The sequence below is a fragment of the Crocodylus siamensis genome, chromosome 3 (assembly GCF_052110815.1).
Source record: "Crocodylus siamensis isolate JL-2025a chromosome 3, ASM5211081v1, whole genome shotgun sequence".
Lineage (NCBI taxonomy): Eukaryota > Metazoa > Chordata > Crocodylia > Crocodylidae > Crocodylus > Crocodylus siamensis.
Genome location: NC_143397.1, coordinates 53,551,504 through 53,565,775, shown reverse-complemented (window position 1 = coordinate 53,565,775; position 14,272 = coordinate 53,551,504). Strand labels below are relative to the sequence as shown.

Below are 14,272 nucleotides of genomic sequence, written 5' to 3'. Positions count from 1 at the left end.
ATGGAGGTGCGGACCCCTTTGACTTGTAAGTGGGGGTATTCACCTACTTTTGACCGATCACTGTCATCTTTCACAAACCCCTTAAACCCGGGCACTGCTCTAAAAACAATGCTGTAGATTTCAAGCAATCTAGCTGAAATTGATTTCACTGGACACTGAATAAGGGTAGCAGAACTGGGGCCTATCTGATGCTTTCTAATAAATGCATTGAAATATATTGATAGTATCACCTTGTGCCTCAGTTTAGGCAATCCAGCAATTGTGAAATCACTGGCTGACTGCCATGATCAGCTGCAATGGAACAGTTGCATTCCAGAGTTTCACTGGACTCCTGAAACGGATCACTGGCCAAGAAGTATTTTTCTTCTCCTTTCATAATCACTCCTCCAGAATAGATCAGGTTACCTTCTGGAAGAAAACACAATCCTATTCTTTATTCTGCTTTTGCTTTCTTAACACCCTTGTCCCTTTCACATGGTATGCCCTCTCGCTTGCTTTGGGGCTCCCGGAATGCTTGAACCTTCATGCTGCTGTTCTAAGATGCGTGTGGACAGAGAGAGAAACCTGTATGGAAAGTCTGACTTGAGGATTTAACCCAGGGCACTGCTGACACCTGCTGGCTCTAAAATGTTTGACTCCAGAGAGGAGAGCCGCTGTGGGATAAATCTATGACCTGGTTATTAGCAGGTCTTGGGTGACAGGCACTGAGTCTTGTGCAGATACTCCTAGCACATGCAAGCCGAACTGGTCCTACCACTGAGCACTACTGCTGACACCTCCACAAAACCGAACAGCCCGGATCTGGGACTGGGGTATATTTAAAGGCTTAGGAGGGCGGGTTGTTTCTCAGAACCAGCCCAGGAAAAACAGGTCCTGGAGACATTTTTCAGATGTCCAGCCACCCGGCGGGGCAGGGGCCCTCCGCGGCACTGGACGGGAGGAAGCCGCACAGTGTCTGCAGCCACTTCCCGGTGACTTGAAGTTTTCCCCCAGGGGTCCTGGATGCTCGGCAGGTTTCTGTTGAAGGGACACAGCCTTGTAGGGGGGCTTGTTTTCATTCTGGGCACTTGGTTTCTTGCTTTCCGGGGGCGGGGGGGGGGGGTGGACGACGACTATTTTGAGTCAACCGTGGCAATAACTCCTTCCACACGAGGCCTGAGGGACCGCCCCCCCGCGTGGTGTTGTGCAGCCGTCCCCTCAGCCCGGCTCCCTGAGGGAAGCTCCCCGTAGCTCCCGCCCCCGGGCCCCACCTCAGGCTGCGCAGCTCCCCCGGGAGACAGGGCATTTCCAAGGAGCTTCTGCCCCTCAGGCGGAGCGCTGTCGGCGGAGCGGGCTCCTGCGGCCGGGCCGGGGCGGGGCCTGAGGGCGGAGGCGGCGGCGGCAGCCACCTGCTGCGCTAAGCCGCCCCCTCGGTATTTAGGCGAGCCGGGCCGAGCGCGGCGGCAGGTGGGTGTTGAGTAGGCTGAGGTGTTGGTATGACGGAGGGCGGCGTGGAGAACCCGGTCTTTGAGCCGCCCAGCCCCGACCTGCGGCGGCAGCAGCAGCAGCGCCGCGCCGGCCCACCGCGCCCGCCGCCCGCGTCTGCGCCGCAGCAGGTGTACGAGGAGGGGCCGTGCGGCTGGGGCCGCTTGGCCCCCCGCGCTCTGCAGCTCTGCAACAACGCCGAAGGCTACCTGGCCGCCTACAGCCTGCTGGCCATCTTCCAAGGTAACCCCGGCCTCTCCTCGCCCTCCTCTCGTCCCCTGCCTCAGCTCTGCGGCAGCGGCCGCCGGCTCTTTGCAGGGGGGGAGGTTGAGGTTGGGTGAGGACGTATCCCGAAACCTAGAACGCTTGGTTTAGAAGTGATACTTTTTATTAGACCAACTGAGGAAATAAGGCAGTGCAGCAGGCTGCCTGTGAGGTGGTGGTATCTCCATCCTTGGAGGCTCTTAGGGGTGAAGCCCTGGCTGGGATGATGAAGCAGGGGCTGGGCTGGGTGACCCCCTGAGCAGGGGCAGGAAGGCACCTTTCCATGTTTCCCAGCTGCTACTTGTGGATGGGGATTCAGGTGACTTGGGAGTCTGGTCCTCCAGCTATGGGGCTGCCTGCAGAAGTTGCAACTTTTCCCTCAGAGGAGAGAGTATAGGGTGGTGGGGTGCCTTTCCACCCTCTGCTCTCTCCTTCTGAGGACAAGGTGCCCTGCCTCAATGGGCTGCTGCTTGGTTGAGGCTGTGGAGTCCTTGGAGTTGGTTGGTTGCTAGCTCTGGATGCCAGTGCTTGTTTTCTTGATGTCAGTGTGCCCTCCTAGTGTTTCCTCCACCAACTGTGGGATCTTGGGCTGTCGCTGAGCTGGGAGTGGAGTGTTTGTTTTGGCAGCTGAGTTGAGATGACAACAGAAGTGTTGGAAAACTGTTCTCTAAAAAACTCTCTCCCAACCCAAAATCCAAATCTCTCCAGCTAAGCAATGACAAGCAATAGGCAAGTGCCAAGGCAAGCTGGCACTGCCTTTCACTCCCCAGGAAAGTATTGGTGAACAGGAAGTGGATTTTTAAACCCTTGCTTTCCTCATGTTGCTAACTAGTGTAGTACTGGAAAGAAGTCTACGCTCTAGCTGAATTTGCTGTTGTGCATCAGCCCTGAGGACCCTAATCCTGGCAACCTATAACTCTGGGAAGTTGTATGTGTAACTAAGTCTTTGGAGGACTGGGACTGACGCGGGCAGGGTAACTTAAGCAGATCTTACAAACACCTTGGGCTTTACTGAGTCGGAAACAAATAGTTTCTTCTGGACTTCTTAAAATAGGTGGCTCTTGACCTTGTTGGGCTCAAGGCTCCCTCACTCTTGAATACAGAAAAATAACAGAGCAATCTTTCTTTTGCTAAAAACTCCTTGGGTCAGACTGTTTGTTTTTTAACACTAGATTCCCATTTTGGAACTTCTGTGTTTACCTTGTGAATCATGTTTGCACATTAGACACTGAGTGCTCTGTGGCACCCTTGAAAGGATTTCAAGGCACTCTGCTGCGTCCTGGTTGAGTGTCACTAGTTTTGGTGTATAGTAATGACCGTCATTAAGTTTCTATGACTTTAATAACATGTAGAAAAGCTTGCAACAAATAGATGGCAGTTCAGTTTGCCATCATACAAGTAGTCTTGGTGGAGTCCTAGAGATGTGGGAATTAGTTTGTCAAGTACTTTCTAGATGGCATGGGTAATGTAGCTTGAGTATGGATGTGGGCCCGACTCCCATCAAGGAACCGTGTGTATAAAGCCCTATCTGATGTTTCTTCAGAAGCTGTTTTTAAAAATTTAAATTTTGTGCAAATTTAATTTATGAAAATTCTTCCATATGGAGGCAAGACTGAATTTATTTTCTGGAGAAAAGGCAGAGAGCCCTGTGGTAACAGTAGCCAATAGACTAGTTATGAGGACACTCATTTGGGTAGTAGAAGACTTAGTCAGAGCTGGTAGGTTCTTCTGAGACAGACTTCTCTTCAGATTTTGATCAGAAATGTGACTTCTGGACGTGAGTTTTGGAGACCTGAACCATTTTCATGAAAAGCTCTTATTTTTGAGAAGTTGACATCTTCTGATGAACTTGATGGATGTGGTGGTGGGGAATTCTACTGAGTAAGTCTAGAAATGTTGCCCAGATTTGCTTGCCTTCTTAAGAATAAGAATCTGTATAGACTTGGATATGATATGGCAGATGCTTTAAAACTTCTTGATATAGGTCAGCCTTGGCTGATGTCCTTTTAGTAGTAAAATTGTGAGCTATTTTGAGCAGAAGCTGCCACTGTCTGCTATTCTGATGCACAGAACCTCTGCTGGACACAGGAGAAAGCAAGTTGACTTCCTATTGACACTTGGCAATCTTGCTCTCATTGAAATTTTCTTTTCACTGTGCCTGGGGAGTTAAGGGGGGTGTTTTCTAAAGCACCCAGGCTTGACTCTAATGTCAAAGGAGTTGTAGCACTCTGGCAAAGGGTGCCGTTAATTTATCAACTTTTAGAAACTACTATCAAGGTCCCTTTTGAAAATCCATGTTGCTCCAAATATTTGGAAACTGGAAGGAAGGGGTATGGTAGGTTTAGTTTAGTTGGTTTTTACTAGGCAAACTTCTTTGCTTACGAATTCTTATTTTTAGATGGTAGTAGCATCCAGGTTTTTATAGTTAAGTGCCTTGAATTTTTGGTTTCATGGTGCTTATTACTTGGCCTTAAGTGAGTAACTTTATGCATGTCTTTGTATCTTTAAATGGTACCAAGTGAAAAAATGTCTATTGTCTTTACCAAGGTTCAAAAGGTTTTATAATAGACCAAACATGTTGAGAATAGCCCTTTCAAATGGGAATTGGCACTTTAATGATCTAGGCTAAACCCAATTAGAAAACTTGTTTGATTTGAACTGCAAACTACACTTTTTTTCCTTATTCCTTGTGGTGCCAGTTGCCAAGTCACTATGTTTGTTTAGTTCTTGGGTATTAAGTATCTTTTTGGGCTATGGCCCAAAATAATGAATGGCTCTTAAGATACTGAGTGCTGTCTTGGACCTACAAGTTGTATTTCTGGTTAAGTAGCAGACCATCCTTGGTCTGTTAACTCAGAACTATTGAGATCCACATGCATGTTTGCATACTCAGCACTACTGCTGACACCTCCACAAAAGTTAACAGCTGCTTGCACTAATGAGACTTATTATAGGCTTTCACTAGCAGGAAACTTGCTTATTTTCTTCCAAAAACAACACATTATAGTTATAAATGTAGATAAGGTTGCTGTAATATTTTATAGCTTTCCAGTAATGTTGTGGTTAGTGAGGTTGAAACAACTTTTATGCCAGGTTCCAAGAAGACTTTGGCATACAAGTAAAAAGCCATTGCATAGCAGTTTGCTACTCTTACAGGTGCTCAACCTCACTAGATACCCCACTCCTTGATGTCCTGATTCAGCATGCCTGGACTGGCTCTAGCTGAAATATAGCCAATCCCTATGTGAACCCAGTGGAACTGAGAAACTAGGTTGTGGTGTTTGTTAGAGAGGTACTCAATCTACATCCCAATAGGCGTGGGGTCTGAAAATAGTTGTAGCAACTTTCATGTTCACTGCAACTACTAAACATGGAGGTAGTCGGTATTTTCTAATGGAATAATTAGAGCACCCCACTAGAAGCAGGGGAGCTGGATGTTGTTCTTCTATTGACTGAAGTGAGTTCCAGCATACATTCCTGACCTCCTAGAAGAGTGCCCTACCCACCTAGCTACAGACTTATGGAGATGGAGAGCAGAGATGCTTTCTGTTGCAGCTCTGCTGCTACTAAGAAATGAAAGGGTATATGGTGTTGAGGCTTAGGATTTTTTTTCTTTTGGGATAGAAGAAACTTTATATCTTAAGGGCAAGGTTACTAAATTGCATGGAGGAAGTCCCCTGGTCCTCTATCTTGTTAGAATCCAATGACCTGTTTCACATTAAGGTGGGGGGGGAGTACCAATTTGGTTCCCAGATGCACCGTGCATCAAAGACTTGCCCTCTTGTGGGCCTAAGCCACTGAGCTACACAGCCATGCCCTCCTGCTCCATCAAATGCATTTTTGCCTTGCTCTTTGTATTATAGCCCAGCCTTCACAGGCACCCATGCCTCAGAACCACCTTCAGATTGGGGTTATTGCATTGTTTTGGAATTTTGAGGGTGGCTCTGAGGTAGAGGAAGGCTTGGAACCCCTGTCTCCTCCTTCAAAAGAACCCACATTTCTTTTTGGATGCATAAGAGGAATATTGCTTGTTTGGCAGCTGAACTTTAAAAAGAGGTAAGTTCTCACTAGTTTTCATCCTTGGGATCCAGAGCCTAGAGTCCTCCCAAGTACTACATGAAACCCTATTTTGGGCATCCAGGCTAGGGACAGATATTCAAAAAGCATGAGGTTGAATTGATTCCATCTTTGCAGGCTAGTCTAACCTGCCTAGATTGAATTGGTTTGCAGCTGCAGAGACTTTCCTTCTGGACTGAAGAATTACAGGCATATGCCTGCAGTGGCTTGGGTTGTGGGGGCGGGGTGGGCACTAGAGCAGCCTTCCTTTCCCTTCTATGGAGCTGAGCAGAGGGGGCTGGGGGGCATGGCCAGACCCTGGCAGGACTTTTGATTAGGGAGGGGTTTAAACCCCTACCTTGCCTGCATAGTCCCAGGCTTTTCTCTGCTTGCTGCTTAAGGTGTGAGTGTTGCCAGACCCCAGATCTGGGCTAGCACTCTGAGGCAAAGCAGGTGTGTGGAGTGATACAGCACTTTTCAATCTCCCCCTCCTGGCTTCTTCATAATGTCTGCAAACCTGACAGGTGAGGGAGTGAGCAGGGAGCTGATAACACAGTATTTATGAGCCCATCAACAAAAAAAGATTCTCCTTAGTTCAAGCTCTTAAACAGCTTTTTCCAAGGAAGGAATGGAGGAACACTACCAGTTCAGCTGTTTGACTAAAGCTCTAAGTGGACACTTCTGTGTGCCTGTTCCAGTGAAATTGGATGGCCACTTGCACCTACCCACCTCTGCATTAGCTAGCATATCACATGCTTGGGGTCTGTGGGTTTGGGATCTATACTGTGGAAGATGGGGCTAGTTCTTGGTGACTCTACTTGATGCATGACCTATTCTACACTTTACTTTTGTTCTAAAATCTTTACTCCAGACCCTGGATTCTGTTGTGAAACCAGGTGCTCTAAAGAAGCATTATGTGGATGTGTCTGTCCTTGTATTGGATTTGGACCCCTGTAAATGAGACTAGCAATACTGTAAGACTGTAAATAGCAGTGTCAGTGGGAGTTTTGAGAAGTTTCTCTTGCTTAACTAGCTTTAATTGCCTCTGTTACTAAATAGTGATGATGCATCAGTTGACCATGTGTAATAGGGAAATATTAACTTTCAATACTATTTTAAATGAATGAATAGTGGTTGTCAGGAAAAGCACTGCATATGCACATATAGACTCTCAATGAGATGTGCATCTAGCGCTTAATTCAAAGTAAGTTTATACACTGGTGATGCAATAGAAAGTGTCTTTAAACAAATGCATATTGTATAGTTAATCCATCTCCTGGGTTAGGGAGGGATACGAAGCCTAATTTGATATCAAAGTGGCTTAGACTTGATTATCCAGGTTTATAAATTGTCCCCCACTGCCCTTCCATAAGACAGTAGGTCACACTTTAAAAGAATATTGTAGCTCTTGCATATCCCGACACTCTTTAGATCTAAAACAAACTTCCCACAGTTGTTTGGAAAATTGTAGATGCAGAGTTTGCAGTAGTCCAAACAACTGAAATTCCATTGTTCACATAGTGATATGGTGCAAAATCACTTCTAATGTAGCTACAAGTCTACCTGCTGTTCAGAAGCCAGTATCTGAGAAGGTGAAATGTTCTCTGCTGATGCCAGTTCCCAGAGTGGTAAAATATCACCAGTATTATCCAGCATAGTATTGTCTTTTATTGAGCCTCCAAATAATGCATCAAACAGTTCCCTAACACCTTTTCTTGCATGGGAAGGAACTCTCAACTTTTACTGGAGCATAGACTATTGAAAGCTGAGAGAAATAATTCAGCAGCTTGAAATGGAATAGTGTGCATACATACTAGTGTGGTCTAACTTAAGGCTTGTCAGCAATAACTTTATGAGCTATATAAAGACTTTGCAGTGTAGTAGTCATTCCTGACAGTAACTACCATTATTAGTGGTTAATAACTTTCTGTATGTCTCATAGAGCTGGCTAGAAAACTGCCTGCTTTCATTTAGCTTTGCCTTTTTCTGGCCTCTTAAGGTGTTGGTATTCCCACATTTCTGGAATATATCACTCTGAACTTGTAAGGCAGCATGTGCTTGGGTGACTAAAGTTGAAGTCTGAGTCACTGCTGCATGTATGCATTTGTGCATTAGCAAATCCAGAATACATGTCCAAGTCAAACTACAGTGAGTGCAGATCCTACAGTATACAGCTGCAAGAGGGAATGATGATGAACTGTCTTCACCCCTGTTTCCAAATTGTGTCCCCCCCTCTGAGAATCTGGGCTTTGCTTGTGTAGGTGGATCTTAATTCTTTGTGCTGATGCCAGCAATAAGATTAGTAGAGTAAGGTAGACTTAAATCACTGTCCACAACCTTACTCTAAGTATATTCTGCCCATCTGGAGGGGGTTCAGGTACTTGAGCAAACATTTAGCAAGCAAAGCTAAGGGGTATATTGTTTACGGTGTGCTTTTCCATTAAATGTATATATTGTAAAAAAAAAAAAAACCAAAAAAAAAAAACCACACAACTGAAATAAAGTTTTCTAAGAAGGTTGGGAAGAACAGCATGTAAATCTGAAGAATGTTATGTGTCCAAATTGTTTTAAATTATGCTTGGGCACAATGTCTGCAATCAAAGCTGTGACTAGTTGCTTCTATTAAACACCCTAGAATCTTAACTGCTTTTAAAAAAAATAAATGAGTGGCTTAATGGTTAGCTTCAGGAAAGCTAACCATTAAACTAGTAATAGCTTTAGTAAAGAAAGTAAAAGATTTGCTGATGGATAACATCCTAATATTTTGACTTAATACCTAGTGTAGCCATGTGTAGTAGTCTTCAGGCCATGCCTAAAATGCAGGTAGTTGAAACACTTTCTTTTGTTAATGTTTGCTGGTACTGTGATTTTTTTTTTTTTTTTTTTTTTTTCCTGTCTCGATGCTCTGAGTTGCAACCTGCTATTGAGATCTTCTAGTTTTCCTCCCTTCCTAAAGTGATTTATTTTTTTCATAATATGGTGTCCCTAAAATTTCAGAAAGAGGTTTTCCTTGAAGTTGTTTGCTGTCTAACTATTACCACTAATTCAATTGGATTGCAATCTCATAATGTGACCCTCCAATATGAATTGATCAAGAGGAAACCAAAACTGACCAGACCAGTTTAGAATAAAGTTTAATGATTCAGTAATTTTTTTGGCTTGGCAGCTTTAAGCTGCTGAGTAGCTCACCTACTTCATGTGAGTAGTTTGAGGCATTGGTAATGTCTGGCATGCATATAGCATTTTAAAACAGCGAGTAGTAGAAAAAAGACTTGTTTGCTTATTCCAGGTGACTGGTTCTCTTAATAGTCACTTCTGTTTAAGGAGAAAAACTTAAGTTCTTGATTTTTAGCAGCATTTGAGATGCTTGAATTTTTTTTTTCTAGTAGGACTTGTGGTATCCATATTTACCATATGTCCATGGTCTGAAATCACTTCAGCTCTTTTTTTTTTATGCTCTGAGAGAGGCTATGGACATGTTTTTAGAACTTCCATGGTGCCTAGTGGAGCCCCTACAAAGCCATTGCTAGATTCTTGGCAAGGAGCAATACAAGTGCCATAATGAATCAAACCAGTGGTTCCTATAGCCTATTATCTTCTCTTGGCTATATCAGAATAAAGTTCTTTTATAATTGGACAGGGAGTAGGAGGAGTTTGTGGGTTTTTAAGGGAGGGGATGTGTTTGGAGGACGTGTTGTAGAGCAGGGGAGAGATTCCGGTCTGTGTGAGTATTGGCAGGGGGGATTGGGCAGGGAGGCAGTAGCTACAGGATTTGAAATTCTTGCATGGGAAGGAAGGAACTCTCAACTTTTACTGGAGCATAGACTATTGAAAGCTGGAAAAAAAAATAATTCAGCAGCTTGAAATGGAATAGAGTGCATACATACTAGTGTGGTCTAACTTAAGGCTTGTCAGCAATGCTTGTAATTTAATGAGCTATATAAAGACTTTGCAGCGTAGCAGCAAATGCCCTTTTGGGGTGTTTTGTGGAATAGCATTTGTGGGTTGCTGGCTTATGGTGAGCTTCTCTCAGACTTTTTGACGTGGCTAGATGTAATCTTACACATCTTTAAATGCTATCTTGTAATATTCATGTAAGAGCTACTAGAACAATATAAGGCAGGTAGGGATAGGGTAATTTTTTTTTTTCTTCATTTTGTCTTGTCATAACCATCTTTCTTTCTCCTTTTCCAGGTATTGTGGTAAATGGCCTGGTAAACGTTAGCATCTCTACTATTGAAAAACGTTATGAACTGAACAGTTCCCTCACTGGATTAATCTCTTCAAGTTATGACATCGCATTTTGTGTACTGTCACTATTTGTATCTTTCTTCGGCGAAAGAGGGCACAAACCGAGATGGCTTGCCTTTTCTTCGTTTATGCTGGGATTAGGCTCACTTGTATTTTCCTTGCCACACTTCTGTAGTGGAACGTACCACTACGGATCCAAAATTGAAGGTAGGTGATGTGTCTATTTTGCTTTTTAAGAAAACAAAAGCCAGCAATACTAGCATGTAACTGAACATGTATGTTTGTATCGATACATTATATCCTCTATTCCAAATCTTCTGACAGTCTTATCAGAAGTGTCTTATGGAAGATTTTCTGTGGTGGGAGAGGGAACAACATTCTCTTTTTCTACCTTACTGGAAGTTTTGTTGTATTGAACTGTACTTGCCTGTAGCTGGGTTAGGCTTGTGTAGGCTCAGAGTTGACTATCTTACACTGCACATCTCAAGATAAGAAACATAGACTTAAATGGTTTGGCTTTCCTTGATGTTTGTATAAACAAATACAATCCTATTTCTAAGATGGTTTTTCTGAATAGACTGAAAGAAGCTACAATGCCTGTAGCCAACCTGTGATTTTTACTTTTGCTAAACATTTTGTGCATCTCTTCTAAAAGAGGACTCCTTCCTTCTGGTTCTTTATCAGATTAGTAGACCACAGCTAAGCAGTTTTACTGGTCTAAGTCTCTCTAGAAGCCAGCATGGCTTTGGGCCTTGGCCGCCTTTTTTTTTTCTTTTCCCCCTCTGGCATGCTTTTCATTACATCAGGCAAGAATCGCCTGTAATTAGTAGGAGAATCTCAGTAGCTTTGGACAGTAAACTCCTTTTTATTTTGGAACAGCTTGCAACTGGAAGATCTCTTGTGCCAAAAATACATCAGCCTTCTTACTTGATTTGGTACTTTCCCTGCTGCTACTCCTGTAAGTTGGGCTTCCTTTGGTTTGTGTTTTTTGTCCTATTTGTATAGGTGCATTTTGTAGCAAGATGTATTTTTACTGTACTTGTTTTTCTCAGTCTTCCTGCTTCAGTCTTTCCTGTGTAAGTGGTATGTGGGGGGAGAGGGGAAGGAAGAACTATTGCACTCCGGCAGTCTCAGTCTATTCATTCTTGGTGTGCTTCCTTCAGTTACAGGACTTGGCTTAAAGCCCCAGGATCCTCATGCCTACCTGTAGCTGTGACTTGTAGCTTTGGAAGTATCTGTTCAGAATTAGTCTATCTACTTGTGCTAGCTTAATGTCTCCCATGGAAGTACTGTGAGGAAATGACTTCCAGGGGGGTGGTATATGTATGTGACTTCATCTCCACCTACAGCTCTCTTTTTTTCTCTATTTGGCCTATGGCCCTGGCTTCTGGTTTGGGGAGGGAGTGGGGGGGAGGAGGAACATAAGAAGAATCTAGCCATGTTTAGAAAAATAAAAATATTCTATCAATCACTAATTGACTTGATGCCTTTTTAATACTGAGCTCAGATTTAAGTGAGTATCTTGCCCTCCACATTCATTTTAAGTTGTTGCTGTATTTAACACAATGGGGAAGGCTTTTATAAATCATTCTATCTATCATAAAGGCAAATTTTAGAGAGCAGAAAGCAAGTTCAATTGCTGTATGTTAAGCAAAATCAATAGGGCATGACTGTAATTGCCAGAGAAAGTTGTGGTACTCGGGGAGAAGGAGCCAAAAATGATTGCTTGTGAACTGACCTTGTGTTGCATCCACACTTTTACTTGAAAGGGTAGATGTAGATTTCAAGTTCCTTTTTAGCTTTGAATATTAGCATTAAGATCTATACTAATATTTGCCACCAATGTTTTTCATCCACTTACACACCCCCCTCAGAAAATGCATTATTTATGTATGTGGTTTTTTCTAAACCAAGGGGGGGGAAAAAAAAATTGTAGCTTGGAATCTGAAGGTTGATCTGGGTTCTCTCCCCCAACTTGTGTAGGTCTTGGGTGTTGTGGGTTTTTTTTTGTCTTGGATTTTATGCTATGTAACCTTTTTAATGCGTTAATTTTTGTCTCGAGGTAAAGTGTATCTAGGTATATATTTTATACAATACATGGTTTTTATAATAGTCATTACTAAAGTTGCACTAAGGTAGTCTATTCCCAAAATCCCTTCCATGCTTGCCTAGCTTTGCTTTTTTTTTTTCCTTCCTTTTTTTAAAAAAGGAAGCAACTTGTTGCAGTAGTACAAAGTGCAGGAAGCAGAAAACACACCTAACAGGCAATAATGCATTATTCTTGGATGTTTCCATTCCACTTAATAAGCCGTCCTTTTTTTCCTTTTTAAACTATCATGCTTCCTTCTTGTTTAGTTGATACTTCCGCGCACACTGCTTTTGTTGGAATGTGACAAAATTGGTAAGATGCAATTTCTATGATCTCAAGTAGTAGGCTCCTATTGTAGGAGGGGAGAGGAGGGTTAGAATGGAGTCTCTAACTCCAGGAATAGAGGTCTTGTGTGAGAGGTTCTCTTGGCATTTTGGCTTGCCACTGAGCAGTTGGTCTGGAAGCAATATTCACTACTGTTTTTTCAAGCAAAATGTAAAACACATTGGTTGATGTAGGTGTTCCCTCAATGCTGCTTTTTAAAATTGCAACAATATTATTGTTTATAAGGCAGTTTGAGCAGAACTACTTGAAGTGAGACTTACAAATGGGCTTCCATATAACTGCAGTCCAGGAAACGCTTCAGTGTGGTGCTATTTTTGTTTGGTTTTTTTTTTTTGGCCCACTTGAGTAGGAAAAAGCATTTTAAAGGTGTGCTTGTGAAATTTGTTAATGAATTGCTTAAATTCCTCTGAAGTTGATTAGAAATGTGGTTTGTGCTGAGGAGGAAACAGAACTTCTCCTTTCTTGGAATAAATGGCAGTGAGGGTAAGATACTGAACATGTCTATTTTACTTGTGCCTCATGAGGAGCATACATGCAATACTAGATGTTGGCATAATTGTTAAACTAGTGACACAATACATGTCATTTAGATGTATAGAAACAAATGGATCTCCAAACAGGTTTTTTTTTAAATCTGTAAGATGATCTTGGTTTGTAGTGTGATCTAATAAGCAACATTTTGGCTGTAAAATTCCTAACTTTTTTTAGAATGAAAATAGCCAATGACTAATCAACTCACTTTAATATGAAACAGCTTAAAATAGTATTAAGAACTTCTTAATAGGTGCTTTTCACAACACAATAGTTCTGAGGTTATAATAAATTCATTTATGCTTTTCAAAGCACTGTACAGAAACTGAGAGCCTGAAATCCTTTGTTGCATGTTATTTCCCCACTTATTACAAGGAACTAGTTTTCTTTTGTGTGACATGGTGATGGAGTCTACATGATGAATACAAGTTGTTTTGCCTAGTGAACTAGATCATTCACCTCCATCCTTTCTCTGAATGGAAAAGGGGTGGAAGATAAAGAACTTGAATTGTTTCTCATTATTTTGCTTTGAGAAACTGTCACTAAAAGTAAGAGCATTGCTTCTGTAGGTGCAGTGGTATCTCCACAAAGTATTGCTCAGCCAGTTTTGACTCGACTCTCCTACTTGTTGACGTACATATCAGATCCTACTACTACATCCAGTTCTAGTTCTCCAAATTTATAATTTGTGTGACTTGGCATTTGTCATGGGTGGATGTATCCTGTTCAGGGAACAGGCTGGTAGGGTAAAAGGAGGCAGTGTTGCCTCTTTAATAAAGAATAATATCCTCATTCTCTACTCCTTTCTATAGTACATGGGTTACCTCCTACCATCTGTGGGTTGAGATAAAGGGGTATGGACAACAAGGGATGTCACAGTGGGCATCTAAAGTTCCCACACTAAGAGGAGATGGTGGACAAGGCCCTCTTCAACTTGAGGGTTGTGAATTAAAGGATCTAGAGCCTTGGGGTGGGGAGGGAAGGGATATTAGGACATCCTGCTAAGGTGGAAACAACAATGTATAGGCAGTCCAGCAAATGTTTTCACTCTTCTTGTTTTAGAATGGACATTTAGCATGGGTAATAGAGAAACCAACTGGGTGAAAGCTTTTCTTCATTTCCTACTTATTAATAGGGAAGAACTAGCTAAGAATCTGAACCAACTCAGGATAGGCCAGGAGTCTATGGGATGCAAGTCAAGGGAGTGTGGAGAAGTATGGGGAGAATTGGCTGTAGGCTGACTATGTTAAGGGCTCAAGATCATGGTTCCTC

At 42.7% G+C, this 14,272-nt stretch overlaps 1 protein-coding gene across 1 annotated transcript in view; it reads left to right on the top strand.

Annotated features, from left to right (window-relative positions):
- The first annotated feature begins 1,256 nt into the window (after nucleotides 1-1,256).
- Nucleotides 1,257-14,272, top strand: part of LOC149868283 (solute carrier organic anion transporter family member 4C1-like) — a 57,988-nt gene continuing 44,972 nt past the window's right edge. Inside the window, exons 1-2 of the mRNA XM_090037204.1 lie at nucleotides 1,257-1,707; nucleotides 9,979-10,242. Of these exons, the coding sequence (XP_089893330.1) occupies nucleotides 1,476-1,707; nucleotides 9,979-10,242 (496 nt within the window). The 5' untranslated portion in view covers nucleotides 1,257-1,475. The remainder of the gene's footprint in view (nucleotides 1,708-9,978; nucleotides 10,243-14,272) is intronic.